Genomic DNA, 20,794 nt, shown 5'->3' on the forward strand with positions numbered 1-20,794 from the left:
AAGGCGGCTCCCCTGCCGACATGGATGGAAAGAGTGTGTGTGTGTGTGTGCATTTGTGATTGTGTGTGTGCACATTTGCGCATATATTTGTGTGTATACACACACACGCTTGTGTGTATTTGTTTGTGTGCTTGTTTATATATACTGTGTAAGTGTTTGAGTAAAAGTCTTTTGGGAATCCTAAGAGCATCAAAATCAGAACCATACTGTGAATAAACTAAATGCCCAACAGCAGAGAGATATTACTCTAGAGAAGAACCGTGTAAGAGTAAAAGAGTTGAGACAGGATGAGGTACATGGGATGTTGAAACATTCTAATCCCAGGAGAACACCTCCCTCTTTCTTTGTGGATTTATGGGTTTGGAAGAGTGTGTGTGTTGTGGTTTAGGTTTAGCTTAGCCCTAAGCCAGTTACAACTCGGATGGGGCACAGAGAGAGATTGAGATAGGCACCGAGTGAGAGAGAATGGGTCAAAGAGGCAGGGCGAGAGAGGGAGACAGACAGATAGAGAGAGAGGGAGAGAAGTTTGGGGGGCGGGGGCTCGTGGTTCCTGTGCATGTTTCTACACAAGTGTGTTGTTTTAAATCCCTGTGCTTGAGTGCAAAGCCAGAACAACAGCAAATAGTTTAGATACACACTAATGGACAGACGAAAACATACTGAAAATAACCACACACAGACAGAAAGGAGAAATAACCACACAGAGACAGATGATAGTTTAGACAGTTATACTGAAAGTAACCACACAAATACAGTCAGAGTGACGGAGAAACCACAGAGAGAGAGAGAGTGAGAGAGAGAGAAACTACACGAGTACACACAGAAACAAAGAAATCTCACACACACACACACACACACACAGTCAGACTGAGAGGAGTATAGATATCCTGGTGATAACAACAAGGGGCCAAACCCTAGCTGGATTGGGCTTGGGTGGAGGGAAAGAGCCCTGGGTTCTCACCTATTCCTGCACGCACTCCACCCACTCCTGCACCTGCACCTATTCCTCTACCCACTTCGCCTCCTGCTCTGGGTGTATTAAGGCGTTCGGCCTTAACATCCTTTCCAAAGGCATTCTCATTTTGTTTCTCTTTCCTTTTCTCTCTCAGCTGCTCTGTAGTTAGTGTAGGCTAATACTGCTGCTCTGCATATTAGTGTAGGCTAATATTGCTGCTCTGCATGTTAGTGTAGGCTAATACTGCTGCTCTGCATATTAGTGTAGGCTAATATTGCTGCTCTGCATGTTAGTGTAGGCTAATACTGCTGCTCTGCATATTAGTGTAGGCTAATACTGCTGCTCTGCATATTAGTGTAGGCTAATATTGCTGCTCTGCATGTTAGTGTAGGCTAATACTGCTGCTCTGTAGTTAGTGTAGGCTAATACTGCTGCTCTGCATATTAGTGTAGGCTAATATTGCTGCTCTGCATGTTAGTGTAGGCTAATACTGCTGCTCTGTAGTTAGTGTAGGCTAATATTGCTGCTCTGTAGTTAGTGTAGGCTAATACTGCTGCTCTGCATATTAGTGTAGGCTAATATTGCTGCTCTGCATGTTAGTGTAGGCTAATACTGCTGCTCTGCATATTAGTGTAGGCTAATATTGCTGCTCTGCATGTTAGTGTAGGCTAATACTGCTGCTCTGCATATTAGTGTAGGCTAATACTGCTGCTCTGCATGTTAGTGTAGGCTAATACTGCTGCTCTGTAGTTAGTGTAGGCTAATACTGCTGCTCTGCATATTAGTGTAGGCTAATATTGCTGCTCTGCATGTTAGTGTAGGCTAATACTGCTGCTCTGCATATTAGTGTAGGCTAATATTGCTGCTCTGCATGTTAGTGTAGGCTAATACTGCTGCTCTGTAGTTAGTGTAGGCTAATACTGCTGCTCTGCATGTTAGTGTAGGCTAATACTGCTGCTCTGCATGTTAGTGTAGGCTAATACTGCTGCTCTGTAGTTAGTGTAGACTAATACTGCTGCTCTGTAGTTAGTGTAGGCTAATACTGCTGCTCTGTAGTTAGTGTAGGCTAATACTGCTGCTCTGTAGTTAGTGTAGGCTAATACTGCTGCTCTGCATGTTAGTGTAGGCTAATACTGCTGCTCTGTAGTTAGTGTAGGCTAATACTGCTGCTCTGCATGTTAGTGTAGGCTAATACTGCTGCTCTGTAGTTAGTGTAGGCTAATACTGCTGCTCTGTAGTTAGTGTAGGCTAATACTGCTGCTCTGCATGTTAGTGTAGGCTAATACTGCTGCTCTGCATATTAGTGTAGGCTAATATTGCTGCTCTGCATGTTAGTGTAGGCTAATACTGCTGCTCTGTAGTTAGTGTAGGCTAATACTGCTGCTCTGCATGTTAGTGTAGGCTAATACTGCTGCTCTGTAGTTAGTGTAGGCTAATACTGCTGCTCTGTAGTTAGTGTAGGCTAATACTGCTGCTCTGCATGTTAGTGTAGGCTAATACTGCTGCTCTGCATATTAGTGTAGGCTAATATTGCTGCTCTGCATGTTAGTGTAGGCTAATACTGCTGCTCTGTAGTTAGTGTAGGCTAATACTGCTGCTCTGTAGTTAGTGTAGGCTAATACTGCTGCTCTGTAGTTAGTGTAGGCTAATACTGCTGCTCTGCATGTTAGTGTAGGCTAATACTGCTGCTCTGCATGTTAGTGTAGGCTAATACTGCTGCTCTGCATGTTAGTGTAGGCTAATATCACTGACTGCAGTGCAATGAAGGGACCTTATGATGCTTTTTAGGTTTTCAGCTAACAGCAGTACTTAGGGGACACAAAGCAAGCAACACAATACAAAGTCTCTTCCACACATGCATACACATGAACACTCTCTCTGTGCCTTGTTCGCTCGCTCACACACACACACTTGCATGCGCACATATACACTCTCTCTTCACTCCCTTTGTGCCCCCTGTCTCTCTGTCTGTCACACATACACACTCTCTCTCTCTCTCTCTCTCTTTCTCCTTCTCTCTGTGCCACATCTCTCTCTCTCTCTCTCTCTCTCTCTCTCTCTCTCTCTCTCTGTCTGACTGATAACCCCTGTGGCCTTGGTATGGAATGAATGCTGTGGTGTTAACAATAGCCTGTGCTGAGAGAGTGGGGGAGAAGAGTGGGGGGGTGGAGCAGCTGGTAGTTGACAATCGGCTGCCTCCCACCCAATTAAGCCATTAATTCCTACTCTGAATGACATGGCGCTGTGTGTGTGTGTGTGTGTGTGTGTGTGTGTGTGTTGGAGGGGGGTGATAAAGTTGGTTAAGGATGGAGTCACAGGTCACAGGCTGCCACTGTGGCTGAGGTCTTGCTCTCTCACACACGTACCTTAATTACCATTTAATACAATAACCCCCTGGCTAAGGTATGATTGCAGTAATCTATTGAAATATGAAAGATAACAACAATCAATATGAAGGGGGAGGGGTGTTTGGTTGTTAGAACTGTATTCCTTCAGTCTGTGTGTTTGTGTAATGAGTAAGAATTTCCCATCATATCTGATCTGCATGCGGGTGTGAGTGTGTGTGTGTGTGTGTGTGTGTGTGCATGTGTGCGCATGCTCATTTGCTACTTTTGTTTATAACTTTGAGAGAGTAAAGCTGTGTGTGATGGTGATGGATACCTGTCATTGTTTTTCAGAACACAGGTGTGTGTGTGTGTGTGTGCGTGCGTGTGTGTAAGAAAGAGAAATGCAGTTGCAGACAAAAGGCTTGCAAAGTTGAGTAGGCCTGATTTTTACTGTTACCATCATGACACAATCATAAACTATTTAACTGTGTGAAGCTGGCCATCCGTTTAAAGAGAAATTGAACAATTGTCACCTTGCCCTCACAAAACTTGTCACCTGTTTGTGCTGTAAAAATGATTTTGTACCAATTTTATGATGATAAAGATTATAGATTATGTTGAATGCATGTCAGTGACCGAAAATGGTTTTCCAGAGAGTCAAAGTCTCAAAGTATTTGGTGCAGAGCAAACAAGATCAGTGATTAAATACTGATTTGAATAGACTGTAGGCTTGGCTTTGGGTTGAATGGAATTTAATGCACTGTGATCTCACACTCAGTTTAGATATTTAATATTGAAATATTAGATTACAATTATATCTCAAAAACAAAATCTTCACCATCATTTTAACAGCACAAACAGGTGACAAGTTTGAATCATCTTAATTTTAAACGAGGTTCCATCTTTAGAAAGGTAAACCATTTTGGTTTCATTCCTCATCCTCAGCTTTTAGACAAGTCCATTGAGAAGTTCCTGTGAATGTTTTGGGGTAAAAAGCAGCTAGCTTAAAACAGGGGAGGTTTTGATTAGATTGTTTACAAAGAAACAACTGGTCTTGCGTTGAGTTGTGAGTCGTAGCATTAGATGTCGTGAACCACAGCTCTTTCCATGGTGCTCTAGAAGGGTCAGACCCAGGGTTTCCACACTGAAGCATCAGCAGAGCTGCAATGACCTCCATGCTGTTGGAGTTGTATACAAACTTCAATTGGGGAGAGTAGTTTGGCTAAACACCAGAAACCAGATTTCGCAACAGCAGTGACTGAACAGAGTTTTCAAAATCACAACCTGGTTTAATTCTAGGAATTTTGTAAAGTGCTAGATCAAAACCCTCTCTCACACTCGCTCACTCACTCACTCACTCACACACACACACACACACACACACACACACACACACACACACTCACTCTCTCTCTCTCTCTCTCTCTCTCTCTCTCTCTCTCTCTCTCTCTCTCTCTCTCTCTACCTCTCCCCTGTTTAGCTACGATCCTAGCGGTGCCAGGCTCAGGGTCTCTCACACACATTCACCACTGCTGTTCTCACCAGTGACCTCAGATGAATCGGAAGCAATATGAGACCCTGCCTCACACCCCACCCCTCGCTCTCTTTCTTTCCTTTTGAGATGTGTGCTTGTCACACTCTGTACAGAAGAATACTCTGTAAGAGGAGAATAATGCCAACACACTTGACCACTGTGAATAAGCGTTAGAAACCCAATCAGACCTCTTCTGCGTCTCCTTTCTCTCGCTGTCTTTCTCGCTCTCCCCTTTTCATCCTGTCACTGTGCGCTGAGAGCGAGGGAAAGCCTACACGCCCGCCTGTAACTGCATCCGCTGGGCCCTCGTGCCCATCTGCCCTTCCCATTGTTCCTGCTGGCCCAGCGGAGAGAACAAAACAAATCAAGCCAAAGAGGAACTCAGAAAAAGAAAGTAGTAATTAATTGTAAATTGAGAGCAAGCTTTTTTTTTTTTTTGTTGTTGTTGTTGTTGTTGTTGTTGGGCCCAGCCTTTCCTTCCTCACGCCACTAGAGAGGGAAGCCCGATAAGGGCAGCTGATGGGAATCGTGGAGACAAAGGGTGACTCTCAGCCCCAACCTGGAATTACCTGCAGCAGGAGGCCCGCACTGATACACAGCCCGATAACAAGTGGAAGCAGGGGAAAGTGCTATCAAAAGACAAGCAATTTAAAGGCGTGTCCTCCCAAACTCATGAATTAGACGAAAGTAATTTTCTTTTCTGATAATGTCTTTTGGTTTACCTATACTTCTCACCTTCATTCTCTCTGTCTGTCTCTCAGGAATGAGTTTTTTAAGCTATTTGATTATCTGCCTGTATTTCACATCAGGACAAATCAGTGCAATTACACTTGATAGACAGATAGAGAGAGAGAGAGAGAGAGAGAGATGGATGAGAGAAAGGAGCAGTGTGTGTGTGTATGTATGGAGAGAGCGAGAAAGTGAGGCATGGAGAGAGATGTGTGTGTATGATAAGACTGAGGAGGGATTAGTTTAGTGTTTCTTCATATCGAGCCCTTATCGGGGAGAACCATCCTTGACATTACCTGTCTCCACCTGCCGCCGCCCACCGATCCCTGCTTGTCTAATTCCAAATCTAGTCATGCCTGAGCGCGGCTGTGCCCTCCGCTCTACACCCTCTGCTTCACCAAACCCTACACACTTTGTTTGCCCCTTGTACCCTTCCTCTGTGGCTTTGGCCCTCTCCCCTACACTTCACCATATGGCACACACTCCATGTACCCTTATCCTACATTATATAGTTTATTCCATACCCACTCTTCTCACAGTCTTGTGTCTTAATACAGGGTTTCCCAACCCAGGCTTTAGGGACCTCCAGACCGTCTGTCCCAACTCCAGACACCGCTGTAACAGGTGTTCAGTACCCGCTTGACAGCTTGGTTCAGGTGTGCTCAGGTGTTCAGTACCCGCTTGACAGCTTGGTTCAGGTGTGCTCAGGTGTTCAGTACCCGCTTGACAGCTTGGTTCAGGTGTGCTCAGGTGTTCAGTACCCGCTTGACAGCTTGGTTCAGGTGTGCTCAGGTGTTCAGTACCCGCTTGACAGCTTGGTTCAGGTGTGCTCAGGTGTTCAGTACCCGCTTGACAGCTTGGTTCAGGTGTGCTCAGGTGTTCAGTACCCGCTTGACAGCTTGGTTCAGGTGTTCAGTACCCGCTTGACAGCTTGGTTTAGGTGTGCTCAGGTGTTCAGTGCCCACTTGACAGCCTGATGGGAAATTTGTTGACTACCTTCAGATACAGTCCACAGTAGGAAACACTGCGTTAATGACAGATTAAAAGGTTTTTGAGCTGTGTGTGTGTGTGTGTGTGTCTGTCCTTACTATTCTTAAAACTTTAACATCAAGATTAAATAAGTGATTTGAAGGGTATTTGTTTCTATGTATGTGTGATTGCGTGCTTGTGTGTCTAGGCGTACGATGGCTTTGCCAGCCTGGGTATTTCCCGTCTGTTGGAGCCTGCAGACATGGTGCTCCTGGCGATCCCGGACAAACTGACAGTGATGACGTACCTGTACCAGATCCGTGCGCACTTCAGCGGGGAGGAGCTCAACGTGGTCCAGATCGAGGCCAACAGCAGCCGCAGCACGTACAAAGTGGGCGACTTTGAGACGGACACCGATAGCTCCATCGACCAGGACAAGTTCTACGCTGAGCTCAACAAGGACCTCCACCGAAACGAAATACTGCAACCACCCGTCAACGGGGGTCACGAGGAGGAAGCGGAGCCAGAAGGGGCATCCATCAGGGGCGGATGTGATTTTGTTAACTCAGTGGGGACGGTGTTATCAGAAGGGGGCCCATCTTTACCAACTTGTAGCCCTGTCTCCGTTTCCCCTGCAACAGCATCAGAGTCGCACCCCGGGCCGGCTCCCCGGACCATCCCCAACTCTTCCTCCACCCAACCCTTCACTCCGGAGCGGAAAAAACTCCCAAAGGTGGACACAACGGACGTGGCACGCCCCTCCATCGGCGCGGCGTGCAGGAAGGAGGAGGGCGGGGCTCCGGACAGCGGCGAGCAGATGCGGCCGCTGAGGGTCGGTGAGGCGAGGGGCGGGGCTTCAGAGGGCGCCTCGGCCGCACTGCGCACAGGCTCCTCCCCTCCACGCCTCCATAGACTGAAGCCCAGCTGCAGCAGGGAGGCAGATGTGAGCAAGACAAGAAACACCGTGATGGACAGTCCACCCGACAGCCTGCCTCCAGCCAATCACATGGACACAGCCATTACACAGATACAGGTAAGTGCCCTCTCATTCAGCATGCACAAGTACGTAGTCATGTCACACACACACACACACACACACACACACACACACAGGCCCATTAAACTTTTAAGTAAAATAATCTCTTATAATAAACAGTATTATATCGCATTAAATACATACAGGCAAGTAGACACAGGCCCATCTAGCCACACATTAGTGAGGCACACACAGGTAAATGGTGCACACAGATGTACCAGTTACAAACACGTGTGCATGCACGTAAAACCCACAACTAGCAATCACAGGCAAAAACATGCACGGGTAGACGCATTCCCATCATAGACACAAGCATCAGATACATGTCGATAAAACACGTATGCAAGAAATCTGCACACAGACAGAAATCCACACACGCCAGTATATGCGCACACACACGCATACTCAGGTAAACGCACACACCGAACCTACCTTAAAACTTTTTTTTAAACACTCCAAACCTCTATTACAAGACGAAACCCTAACACGCTGCTCCTATCACCAGCCTGCCCCTCTTCCTGTCATTTCCGCCTAATATTTAGTGTTATTGGGTTTTTTTTTTTTTTTGCTGGCCGTTGTGCAGAGAGGAGCGCAGCATTCGTCAGTCAGGCTGACGTGTCATTATGCAGCGTGGGCCGTGTGCCGATGCAATATTCCACCTGCCTCTGGCTCGACACGCTCGAGCGCCCGCCCTCATCTCTACAGCTCTCTGCCTCTCACTGCCCTTATTTATCTCTGTCCTGCACACGCACGCACACACACATACACACACACTTTTCTCACGCGCGCACACACACACACACACACATACACACACACTTCAGCCAAACACTGCCACGCTCACGTGTTTCCCTTCTGTCCTGTCAGTCACGCTGTGTAAATGTCTCCTGTTTAGATGTGTTATAATTTTTGTTTTAAATTCTGTGACGTGGCATCCTTGCCTTCTGTTTGATGGATGGAGATAGATGTTGCCGTAGCAACACTTTGACTGCACTTTTTTGTCTTGTGTCACTCTTTGTGTGTAAGTGTGCGCGTGTGTGTTTGCTTTGCCCTGTGCAAGATTACCTGTGTTATTCTTGCTGATGGTGTGTCAGTCATGTGCGAGAGGTGCTTTATCTCCATGGGGTTGACAGAATTCGCTGCCTCGCCACAAATCACAGCAAACTGCTGAAAACTACCGAAAACCTCAGCCAAACCAGCTGCTCTCACAGTGCAGTAACAACATGTCAAAACTTTGAAGAGATAAACGATCCTGAATGGATTCTAAAATCTTTTTTTTTTAAACCTGTTGCTTGTTTGTTTGCTTCTTTGGTTTTTGTTTTTTTAGACTGTTTCACCTGTCCTGTCGTCCAGCACCAATGAGGAGAAGGTGAGCCATGCCTCACAGGTGACACCTCATATGAATAAATAAGTAAATAAGTAAGTAACACTATTGGTCCATCAGATTTTGACCTGGTAGTGTGTTCAGAATCTGTTCTGTATCTGGCTCCACTCTGTTCATGTATCAGTAGTTCGTTATCCTGATGGCCAATCACAGGCTGGTCTGGTTCTTGATTGACTGGCTCTCCTCTCTCCTTTCTCCTTCAGAAGGTGCAGTCGCGGCAGGAGGAGCTGAAGGAGAGAGCTCGTCTGCTATTGGAGCAGGCCCGCAGAGACGCTGCTCTGAAGGCCAGGAACAGAGCTCCCCCCAACACCAGCTCACCCACACATGCCCGCCCTCTGCACCTCACCCATGTGAGTCACCAGCTATTGGTACTGTAGTGAGCGTGCGTGCACGGGTGAATAAGCGAGTGTGACATAGCTGAACAGTAATGCCATCAGCACTAAACTCTGAGTTTAGCGTTTCCGTCAGTAGTTTCATTGTGTAGTGTTTCCCCTCTGAACACAGCTCAAAGGATGAGTGCTAGGAAAGGTTTTGTGCTCCAATATGAGTTCTGGGCGCCATTCTGGTTTCCAGTGGTCGTTTTCTGGGTTTGGGGTTTGACCCCAAGTTCTGTTATTCATATTTGCAATCAGCCATCTTTATATATGACCCCTTTATATATTAACTGACCTCCATCGCTTAACTACACACCGCACTGGAGTTTGGGGCTCCAGTTTGCTAAGTCTGTGCTCCTTGATGGCCTCCCAATTTTAGTGAACTTACACATACGCACAAGTTATTGGCCCCAGTGCTCCCAGCTAGATGGATAGATAGTTAGCTGGCAGACCTAGTACTTGAGTCCTAGGCTGGCCAGATAACATTATATCGGTGTTAGGTGGCTAGGGGCTCCTTGGCTGGCCAACGCTGAGCAAAGTGGCTCACATTTACACCGACGAGCTTCTCCCACTGCGGCGCTCACCTGTGTTTCACGACGGTTTCCCGTCTTCTTCTGGGCTGGAAAGGGAGCAGCAGCGACCAGGGGAATGTCACTGAGAAGCGTCCCTCCAGCTAAAGAACCTCATCACTACACTAATCATTTCTTAACTAACCTTCCCAGCTAATCTCCTCGTGATGTCATCTTTGTGCGAACCCGTCACATCAGCGAGCAGCAGTCAATAACCTCACTGCTCTCACCAACAATGTATTAACTGACACTTGTTGTAATTGAGTATTATGGACAGTCTAGATTCTGTCTGGATGTGTGATTCACACACACACTGATGTCGGATGTTTCAGTTGGCAGTCTCAATGGAACGGCATCTGAGTGGTGCTCTCCTAAAAAAGCTCCACATTCAGCTGAACAGTTTGCGTGGCAAGAATAGAGGCACGCAGACGCACTTTCCAGTTCCTGCCAGAGCTTCAGCACACCTACCCCACTGTCACCATATCAAGGCTGGGCAAAAAAATGGATAGATAGATAGTTGGTTCTTTAATGATCCTGAGAAAATGTCCAACAATACAAAAGAAAAGTTGTGGACAGGAGGGCCTGACCGTAACCCAATTAAAACAAGTTTTACACTATCTGAAGTTCTGTCAGGAAAAAAAGTATCTTAAGCAGGCGAGCGTGATCATTGTAGTCGATTTAGCAACCGGTAGTCAATCCAGTGATACTGGAATAGTGAAATAACCATGCTATTCTCAGATATAAATAAGTAAAGCTTATTTATATTTCCATTTTCACAGATGTTTACACTTTCAAATAACCACCATATGTTAAAATTACAGATAATGTACAGTAAATACTATATATTCTAAAAATATAAAAAGACAGTATTCCTGTCCGAACAATTGTGTCTAGCTGCCAATTTCACAGAATCAGCCGTCTTTAATGCGGGCATATTGTTCCAGAGTTTGGGAACCTCACGTGCTCGGTCACTACAGGTTCTTAACCGGGCATGTGGGACAGCTAGTCGATTAAGCTAGTTTGACCTAAGACGGCGAGGCAGATCAGTCACACGTGCAGGAGTGCCCTATAAACATGCAGTGCCCTGTAAGAGTAAGAGCCTTTAACTGGATTCTGTACTCTGTGGGAAGCCAGTGAAGAGATGCGAGTATATGGGTAATCTGAGACCATCTGTATGACTCGGTAAGTAGCCTGGCAGTATTCTGAATTGCCTGAAGTAAGGCCCGTCTTACTTAGTAATGAAAAACGTGCATTGCGGTAGTCCATGCGAGATTAAATAAAAGCGTGCATCATCATCTCAGGTTCTGCACTTGAAACGGCCGCACTCAATTTCCCAATATTCTTTAAGTGGAAAAAGTTGATCTGATCAGCTGTTTGATGTGGGTATCAAATAGCAGGGACTGATCAAAATTACCCCTAAATTTCATTAAAAAATGGGAAGAGGCTGAGGAAATGCTAGGGAATTTTAAACCTCACGAGGTTTAAATGAAAAAGGTGAATATCGTATGCAAATAGATTATAATCATATTAAAACACTTTATAATCTGGCCCAAAGACAGTAAATATAAAGAAAATATATAACAGCACAGCTAGGCTGATTTTCAACCAGTCAGAGTGTATGACTATTCAGATTTTCCAGTACACAAAAACATAGACAGCCATCTAGAGCGTGTAGTAAAAGCTCAGTCATTCAGATGACTAAAGGTCACACGTCAGATAACAGACGCGAGCGCTGACCTTGCTTATCCCTCCCTGTCTGCCTGGAAAATGAACTCGGGGTGTTACTTGCAAAGATGTTGCAGGGATCCCCCTCTCTTTTTTCTACTCTTTCCTTTTCTCCTCCCTCTCTTTATTTACCCAGCGTCCCCTACGAGTTGGCCGGGGGCGAATGTGTCTGCCGTCCCTTAGATTAGCGGTAAAGGAAGACCGGGCGCTCTGGAGAGGTGGTGTTCCGCTGTGCGTCCCTCACCCAAGGACAGTGCCACTAATGAGCCTCAGTTGCATTAGTGTGGTGGGATATTGAATGGTTTCACTTTTTTAATAGAAAACATTGATCAGGGGAAGAACAACAGTTTGGCACGCTGATAACTGGGAGCGATTTAGATTAGATTACGCGATGCCTTGTTTTGATTAGAGGAGCTGTGGGAGGCGTTATCGCGCCTCACGGGAGGCCCTTCCAGACACACCCGTGCGGAAAGCAGAGGAACGCGCGCATGCACGTGATGTTAAGTGAAGTATGAGGCGGAGCGTCGTATAGGAGCGGGCGGAGGAGAAGGTCGGGGACAAATGCAGCGTGTGGGTTGCTAGGTGTGGGTGTGGCATTACAGTAACGATGGATTTGTTCTGGTCCTGGTGGCAGCGGGTAAGACTGATGGACACCATACACACACACACACAGAGTAAGTAGTAATGATCAAGTCGAGTGCCTTAATGTGGGTGGGTGGGTGGGTGGGCGGATGAATGGATGGACGGACGGATGGATGGATGGATGGATGGGTTTTTCTGTATATACTGCGCTAAATGGTGGGGCAGGTAGTGATTGGTCCTGGGTTTTAGAACCTGCAGCTGATCAGAGGGGTAATTTCACACCACTCTGGCCAGGGTAATGAGACAGAAAGGGAGAGAAGTGGAAAAGATTCCAGGTGATGGTCTTTGTGCTCAGTGCTCGTTATGATTAGTTTAATTGGACTGTGTTTGACTCATCTTAACGAGTCGTTCCCCCCCCCCCCATCACTTTCTCTCTCTGGTGAGGTGACTTTTTGGAGATGGCTATGACCCTTGCTGTCAGAACAAACCTTTGAACTCACTGGCCTCCCCGTGTGCGTGCGTGCGTGTGTGTGTGTGTGTGTGTGTGTGTGTGTGTGTGTGTGTGTGTGTGTGTGTGTGTGTGTGTGTATATGTGTGAGAGAGTGAGACATGCATTCCCCTAAAGGTTTTAAACCTTGCTTTTGTTCCTGACGACATCTTTTTCAGAACTACATATCAATCCACTGTATTGATTATAACAAATGTAGAATGGGTTTGATTACACTGTAAACGAGTGTGGATCTGCATGTGCATGTGGATCTGCCCTATTTGGAGACTCACATCAAGTTCAAGTTTGGTTTATTTGTCATATACATAGTCATACACAGTATAACTCGCAGTGAAATGGTCATCAGAAATCATCAGAGCTCATTGCTGCTTTGGTTCAGGTCTGTGCCTAAATGACCTAGTTAGGCCACCGTACAGGATCAGACACCCATGGACGGATACTCGCTCACTTCAAAGAGACTCCGCCTCTCCTGTGTCTCCCCCCCTTGGAGCGGGGCAGCAGTGAGCCTTAGCACTAACCCCCCCCCCACCCCCCCCCCCACCCCGTAATTGTGTTTGTGTGGCCTGTCTTAATTTTTTCTCTCTCTGTCACTTTTCTTTTTCCCCCTCTTTGCTTGACTTGAAATCTTTTCCTGAGGGAGTCTTTGCCTAATGAAACAGAGTTGGTTATCCACTCAGCTGGACTTGATGGGGTGTGGGGGTGTGTAGGAGAAAGAGAAAGTGGGTAGGGGGTGTGCAGAGATCAAAGGAGTTAGGCCAAGTTGTGTGTGTCCGCGCGAGAAAGAGACAGATGGAGACTCTCTCCAATCAAGCCACATTCTCTGATCAAGTCATCACACCTCTTTCAGCATCTCCCTGTTTTTTATCTTTGATGTAATTCTGCCAATCTGTCATTTCTTCCTTTCTTTCTCTCTCTGTCTGTCCGTCTCTCTCTCTCTCTCTCTCTCTCTCTCTCTCTCTCTCTCTCAGTTCAGTTGAGTTTAGCAGGGCCTTATTGGCATGATTGGCTGCAAATTACATTTTTGCCAAACCAAGTAACACTAGTAAGTGAAAGAACAAGGTTGTTAAGAAAGCTATTAAACATAAACAAAGGGTGACGGAAGAGGAGAGGAAAACAAAGAGTAATTATTTGCAGATGTTTGAAGCGTCGCCTCCCTGGTTCCCTTGGGCTGTGTCATACCGCAGCTCTGCCCGCTGGTAGAATGATTTCACCCCGATGCGTGGCCTGTTCCTACTGCCAGTGTTACAACTGTCTGGCTCTCGCTCCTTCTCGGTCTGTCTCACCCTTTCTTGCGCGTATGTACATACAAACACACACTTGTAACTTAGAGTGCTATCTTATGAATAAAATATGAAGGATGAAAGTTTTAAGAACACTAGAGTGAATGTTCATTTTAATGTGAAATTACAGTGGTTTAATCCCTCAGATTCAGTAATGCTGCATTGTCTTTAGAGAGAGAGAGAGAGTGATGCTACATTACAGACAGTGCAGTTTAATGGTAGAAGATGGACTGTACATATTAACTGTAGGTTATTAACACATTAAGTGGGTTTGTGTGCAGGGTTCATTCTGGTATAATCATAGATAAGACAGAACGTTTCTTCAGACTAAAAACTTTTGCCGTCTTATATTCCAGACTGGTTATTCAGTCTAGGACGCTGAACTGCACTGAAATTGATATCAAAGGTGTATAGTTACAAGAGGAAGGATGGTCTGGATTCTCGAGTAGGTCCTGGGACTGGAATGAAGATTTTCCCTCTGTGGCTGCACGTGCGCACATGCACTTGTGTGGGTTTGTGTGAATTTTAAGAAGTTGAAAGCTGAGTTATATGTTTTTACAGTAACGCTGTGTGTGTGTAAACTCTTACATGGGCAGTTCAATTATCTCATCTTGTAGTTGTTGGATCTGTAGTTTTCTTGTTAAACCTGTGGGTGTGTGTGAGTGTGTGTGTGTGTGTGAGAGAGAATAAGAACACACTGCCAGTATAGAGACAGACCTCAGAGTGTGTGCTCTGTAGAGCACTGGCCTCTGGCTTTAAGGAAATGGAGATCTTAATAAGCTTGTTTCATGTACAGTACTTTTTTGTGCTTTTGCTTACACACATTCACTCCCTCACTAACTCTGTACCGCTGAAGATGACTCATAGCCTATGCTAACCAAACACTTCCTCTGTTCGTTAGTTTGCGTGCGTGTGTATGTGTATCATGTTAACATGGCACATGTTAAATCTCATGACCACCCGTGCACTCACTCCCAACTCTTGCCATAATCGCTGCCCCCCCTCTTCATGTTTTTAATAATTCCAGCTCGTGGAACCCCCCCCCCCCCCCCCGCCCGAGCAGGGCGTGGTGTGGGATGGGTGTTTGGGCGGGGCTGTGTGTGCCCGTGAGCCTTCTCTCCCCTTATCTCCCCCATTAATCACTCTACTTCAGCACAGCCCCATATCAACCCCACGCACATGCACAATCATAATTAGGCCGTGTACAACTTCTTTGATAACATGTACAGTTTTCTTCTTAATTCTTTATCAAATGTATTGATCCAGAACCACCATCTGTAGCCCCCTGATAAGACTTAGTGTCATCCCCCCTCTCTCTCTCTCTCTCTCTCTCTCTCTCTCTCTCTCTCTCTCCCCCCCCCTCTCAGGCTGGTGAGCAGAGGCACACTGTTAGTCAATACTTACCTGCTTAGTTGCATTTTAAGTTGCCACCTCAACATCACATTACACACTGAAACACACCTGAATATCTTGTCTCCCTCTCTCTCTCTCTCTCACTCTTCTTCCTCTTTCCCTCTCTCTCTATCTCCCTATCTCTGTCTCTCCATCACCGCGTCACCCCTCTCCCTCCTTTCTCGCTCTCTCCATCTCTACCTCTGTCCACTCGCTCCTGCCCCTGCACTACAGTATATAATTGGATTTGTAAGGCAGAGCAGTAGAAAAGCTCGAGGCCAGGAGGTGAGGTTTCTCATTACAGCCGGGCAGAGCGGCCAGGAGACAGACCGTCTCTGATTGTCCTTTCCCTTCTCATGAAGCGAGAGACTGGCGGGCAGGAAGGCAAATGAACAAGGGATGAGGAAGAAGGACAAGGACAGACAAAGAGTGGGAGATGGAGCGATCAGAAGAGAGAAAAGTGTTTTTAATGTTCCTGCTTGAGGACATAAATTGGCATTGTTGCTTAGATACAAACGTGCATTCCAAACCAGACCTCTGAGTGCTTGTGTACACGTTTATGAATGAGCCTGATTCCTTGGGTGTGGGTGCGTGTCTACACTGTTCTGTCATGATAGAGATCTTCAAAACTCACACTGTGTGTGTGCGCGTATGCGTATGCGTGTATGAGAAAGTGTACACACACCCACACTCCCTGTTCCCTCCTCCCAATACACTCACTGTGTCATGACAAATGTATCTCATCTCGGTTCGCTGGTTGGCACCGCGGCTGGCTGCCTGGCACCGCTACGGCCCCGTCAGGGCCCCGTGCCTGTCTGTGTGCCCAGCCGAGCGCCTCCTCCCCTGGCTCGCCCAGCCTTGTCCGCTCCCTCCCTCCCGCCGGCCTCCAGGCCTCTTCCAAAAGAACAGCGAGCCAGATGGGGGCAGTCGTCACGACCCCCTGCCCCGGCTCCTGGACCCCTGCTCGGGCCACGGGACGCGGCTGGCCCCCCGGCCCCGGCGCCCGCCTCCCAGCCAGCTGCGGCACCGTGTCACGTCTCTGCTTGCCATCTTTGAGTTTTCCTCTCAGTGAGGCCAAGATGCAGTGCTTACTTGCCTTTTCCCATCTTCCTCTTTCTGTCGTTCTCCGTCGCTCTCTCCCTCCCTGACCCCTCTTTCTCTGTCCCTTTCTATCTGTCTTTTCTCCCCATCTCCCATGCGCTCCCTCCCCTTTTCTTTCTTTCTTTGCCCCAGACTCGGTCTCTGTTCCTCTGTTCTTTGCCCAGTTGGAGGGTACAGACCGGAAACGTCAAGCTCCAGTTTAGCTAAAGAAGAGCCACTTGAAGAAAGGGGAGGGAGAGAGGAAGAGTTTGAGGGAGAGTGAAAGTTGGAGGAGGAGAGAGAAAGGCAAAGTTGGAAGAGAGAGCATTAGACCGGGAGAGGCAGAGAGTTGGAGGGAGAATTAGAGGGAGAGGGAAGTTTGACGGGAGGCTGCTGCAGGCAAACATCGCAGTCTGTGGACAGTAGTGAGAATGTCCAGGTCTCCCATTTAATGAGAAAATGGTCCAATTAAAAGCTCCCATCAGGCCCTGCTGAATCAGCACCGCAGCCACCAATAAGCCTCCACCTCCTGTTGGCCTGCGTGCGCTACCGGAGGCCTGTACAGATTCACAGCGCGTCTGTGTGTTTAGCACAAGCTGCCAGCTTTCTCCAGGTGTAGTGATGTCATACTGTGTCATTTGTCTTATTTGAACTCTCGCACAGCCGTATAGAATAAACAGATAAATGAAGGGCTTCATGTGCTTTTTACCCTCCTCCCCCAAGACACACACAAACACACGTATATGAACCTTTAATTGATTACCAAGTTTGTCTCATAAACAAGTTACATAGCACAAGAACATTAGTACACCAGTCCATTGTCCTCCACAGCCGAGGCTCCAACCAGCCCGTTGGGATGGAAATGGGTGAACGGCAGCTAATTAGAGCAGCGCTGCCTGTGTTGGGAAGGGTCAGCACTGCCCGACTGCTGGCATGTTCTGCTCTACTGGAAAACTGTTAGTGGAGACATAGACAGAGATTAAGGAAAGACAGGGTCAGCAAAAAAGAAATAGCATTACAGCGAAATGGTCAGAGGACTGGGTGGGAGGGGTGTGTGTGTGTGTGTGTGTCTGAACGTGTGTTTACTTGTTTGTGTGGTTGCGAGCGGGAGAGCGAAGCAGAGGCATACGTTAGATCTATTGGTTCCTCAAAGTTTTTGTGTTACTTTTCTAATGCCACTTTTACTGTTAAAATGCCTTCTGTATTATGTAATCGTTAATCTAATACCATTGCACCCCTGTCCTAATGAACAAAGTGGACAGTGTTGTGCGCACACTACACAAAGCACGTTGTTCAAGCCATGGTGGGTGCGTGCATGCACGTATGCATGTGCATGTGTCTGGAGCAGCTGAACATACGATAACATGCCGGTTGTGCTAACCTGCCTTTTTTTTCTTTCTTTAATTAGTGTGCAGTGATGTGATGCATGAAATGAGGGAGTTTAGCTTTAATTGTGATGAGGTATTTTTACATGCGTGTACTATGCATGCACTATGCATGTACTATGAGTGTAGTGTGTTACACACACCCCCTTTTTTTCTTCAAGAGGAAATCAAGTCAACATAACTCGCATAATGTTTGATAATGTGTAATATAATAAGATTTCGCACTTTGAGTGGTTTCCTTCTCTCTCTCTCTCTCTCTCTCTCTCTCTCTCCCTCCTCCCTCCCTCCCCCTCTCCTGCCCTGTCTCGTGTGTGAGCAGGACTCAGCAGGACTCCATGCTTGCTGGTAAACGGGTTTCTGTCGCTGTGATCTGATGAGAGAGAGCAGCGAAAATGGCATTTCTGTCAATTACTCAAGATGGCACCTGTTCAATAACCTACCCTGTCTCTCTCCTTTTCTGTGTGCGCGCGTTTGCTTGTGTGTGTGGGTCCCGTGCGTGTGTGCGTGCGCGCGTCCGTGCGTGTGTGCCTGCGTGCGTGTGCGTGTGTGTGTGCCTCCGTGCGTGTGTGTGCGCGTGCGCGCACGCACTGCAGGAGCAGGATGAGGAGAGGCGCCGGCAGCTGAGAGAGAGAGCTCGGCAGCTGATAGCGGAGGCTCGATCAGGAGTAAAGATGGCCGAGTTCCCCCTCCACGCACACCCCCCCACTACTGCGGCACACTTCAAAGGAAGGTCACAGGCTGCTGGAGGTGGGTGCACCGGGCTTTTATAGCATGTGTATACACACACACACACACACACACACACACACATACTCATTTACACACACTCATTTACACACACACACACTCTTGTTTTACTATCGTTGTAGGGATCTTTCACTGACACAGTGATTACTGTAGCTAGTTAATTTTCCGCCTAACCCTAACCTGAAACTCAGTTACCAGAAGGAAATTATTTGGCTTTTTTAGGTTTTAAAATGAAAGTACCAATTTTTGTACCCGTGGGGACCACAAGATGTTCTTGTTCTTGTGGGGATATTTGATTCCTATCGAGATATTCATGCATACATTCTCACACACACATACACACTTGTGCTCTCTCACAGGTACACTTGCACCTACGTACTTGCACACTCGCATGTTCCTGCACTTAGACAAACATGCACACACATTTATGTGCGTTTGCACATATGAGGGCGCACTCACGTGCACATTCACTCATGTACATGCGTGCTCAACCACATACACTCATACACACACTCTGGTATACTCACCAACGCAAACACACTCAGGCGCACACACGCACATTCTCACATTCTTCATGCAAACACCCGCATGCATGCACAGACACACACAGGCATACTCACTCAAACACTCATGCACATATACCTCATACAGACCCTCAGGCACACATGCATACACAGATACTCATATAGGCTCATACAGTCAGGTGGACTCATGCTCATGTAAGCACACACACACACACAAACACACTCATGCAAACATCCTCATACACTCATACATGCGCGCACACTCATACATGTGTACACATTCGTGCACACACTTGCACTCATATATATATACTCATGCAGGCACATTCATTCACACTCACACATTTACATTAAAAAAAAACCTTTAAAGCGCGCACACTCGTCCATGCTAACATATGCAGCACATCACATCTATGTGTATACACATTCATAGATTGACCACACAAACGCGTTAGCCACACACAATTCCACACTAACGGGGATCCTCCAAACCCCTTTAGGACATGTGTATGTGCACATACACACGTCTGTATACACTCAGCGTGATGCATGCACACACTCCCTCAACTGTATATTATTCTGAATAACTGTATCCCTTTTTCAAACAGACAGTGCTAGATTTCTGCTCTAACATAAAAATGCTAAAAATCTTTTCTTGTACACTTAGTAATACCAATATTTCCCTGGTTTATGTGTGAACAAACTTTCAGCTTTCTCTCTTTTTGTGTTACGGGAACTTTTTTTGTCTTCGTTCAGGTGTGCATGCGCGCGTGCGTGAGAGATGCTGAATGGGGAAAAAAAGGAAACCTCATCTTCCCTCCCCACCGTTGTTATACCGCTGGCCCGAAAGTGCATTAAGCAGCCTACATGCGCGCACACACACTCTCAGAGTGAGTGTGTGAAGTCTAATTTGAAAGCATTCACAGAGGGCTACACATCCATTTGTTCAGGCAGAAGGTTTCCAGTTAATCCTCCAGAAATACGTCAGGAAAACTAAGAGCATCTGACGACAGTCATACACACGCGCGCGCGCGCACACACACATACAAACACACAGCAACTGTAGTGGCTGGAGCTGTTTGGTCAAAAGGTGGTCTACATTTTCCTCATTTATTTCACATTAGGCAGTTGTAAAGGGTCTTCAGCAGTAACGTAGTTAATGTAAATATGTCATTCTTGCAGCTATGTGTAATTTTATTGTGTGTAACGTAATCTGAGGGGTGTTAGATGTGCAATTACTGTTATGCCTGATTTACTGCGTAGAAAGAACGATGAGTTGGCCAACGGCTAACCACTATTTCTGATTTAATGTGTCAAATTGGTGGGGCGTTAGCGTGGTGGCTGACCGCTGTGTGCGATTCTCCACTAGCAGTCGTCCGTGTGTGTAGCATTTCACAGCTCAGGGGGCGAAGCAATATTCCTCTGCTTTAATCTCTGTCATCTCTCTCTCTCTTTCTCTCTCCCTCCCTCCCGCTCTCCCTCACTCCCCTTCTCTTTCTCTCTCTAACATGCCCCATTTTTCCCCCTTCATCTTGCCTGTGTGTGGGTAATGGAGGCCCCTCCTACACCGCTCACCCTCCATTCTGCTCGTTTACTCAGGCCTGAAACACCACTGTGGCCTTCACTCCATCTTCTGAGCGTTGGATGCACAGAGTCGGCTCCGACACAGGATAAGGGGGTGATGGGGGGGTGAT

General features: G+C 46.8%; 1 protein-coding gene across 4 annotated transcripts in view; it reads left to right on the forward strand.

Moving 5' to 3' along the window:
* Positions 1 to 20,794, forward strand: part of ehbp1 (EH domain binding protein 1) — a 119,021-nt gene that overhangs the window by 60,132 nt on the left and 38,095 nt on the right. For all 4 annotated transcript variants that reach the window (XM_027017819.2, XM_027017815.2, XM_027017817.2 and 1 more), the window contains 4 exons: positions 6,723 to 7,547; positions 8,878 to 8,919; positions 9,138 to 9,284; positions 18,423 to 18,576. In XM_027017819.2, coding sequence (XP_026873620.2) covers positions 6,723 to 7,547; positions 8,878 to 8,919; positions 9,138 to 9,284; positions 18,423 to 18,576 — 1,168 coding nt within the window. The remainder of the gene's footprint in view (positions 1 to 6,722; positions 7,548 to 8,877; positions 8,920 to 9,137; positions 9,285 to 18,422; positions 18,577 to 20,794) is intronic.

This window comes from Electrophorus electricus, chromosome 13 (assembly GCF_013358815.1).
Source record: "Electrophorus electricus isolate fEleEle1 chromosome 13, fEleEle1.pri, whole genome shotgun sequence".
In the NCBI taxonomy this organism is placed as follows: domain Eukaryota; kingdom Metazoa; phylum Chordata; class Actinopteri; order Gymnotiformes; family Gymnotidae; genus Electrophorus; species Electrophorus electricus.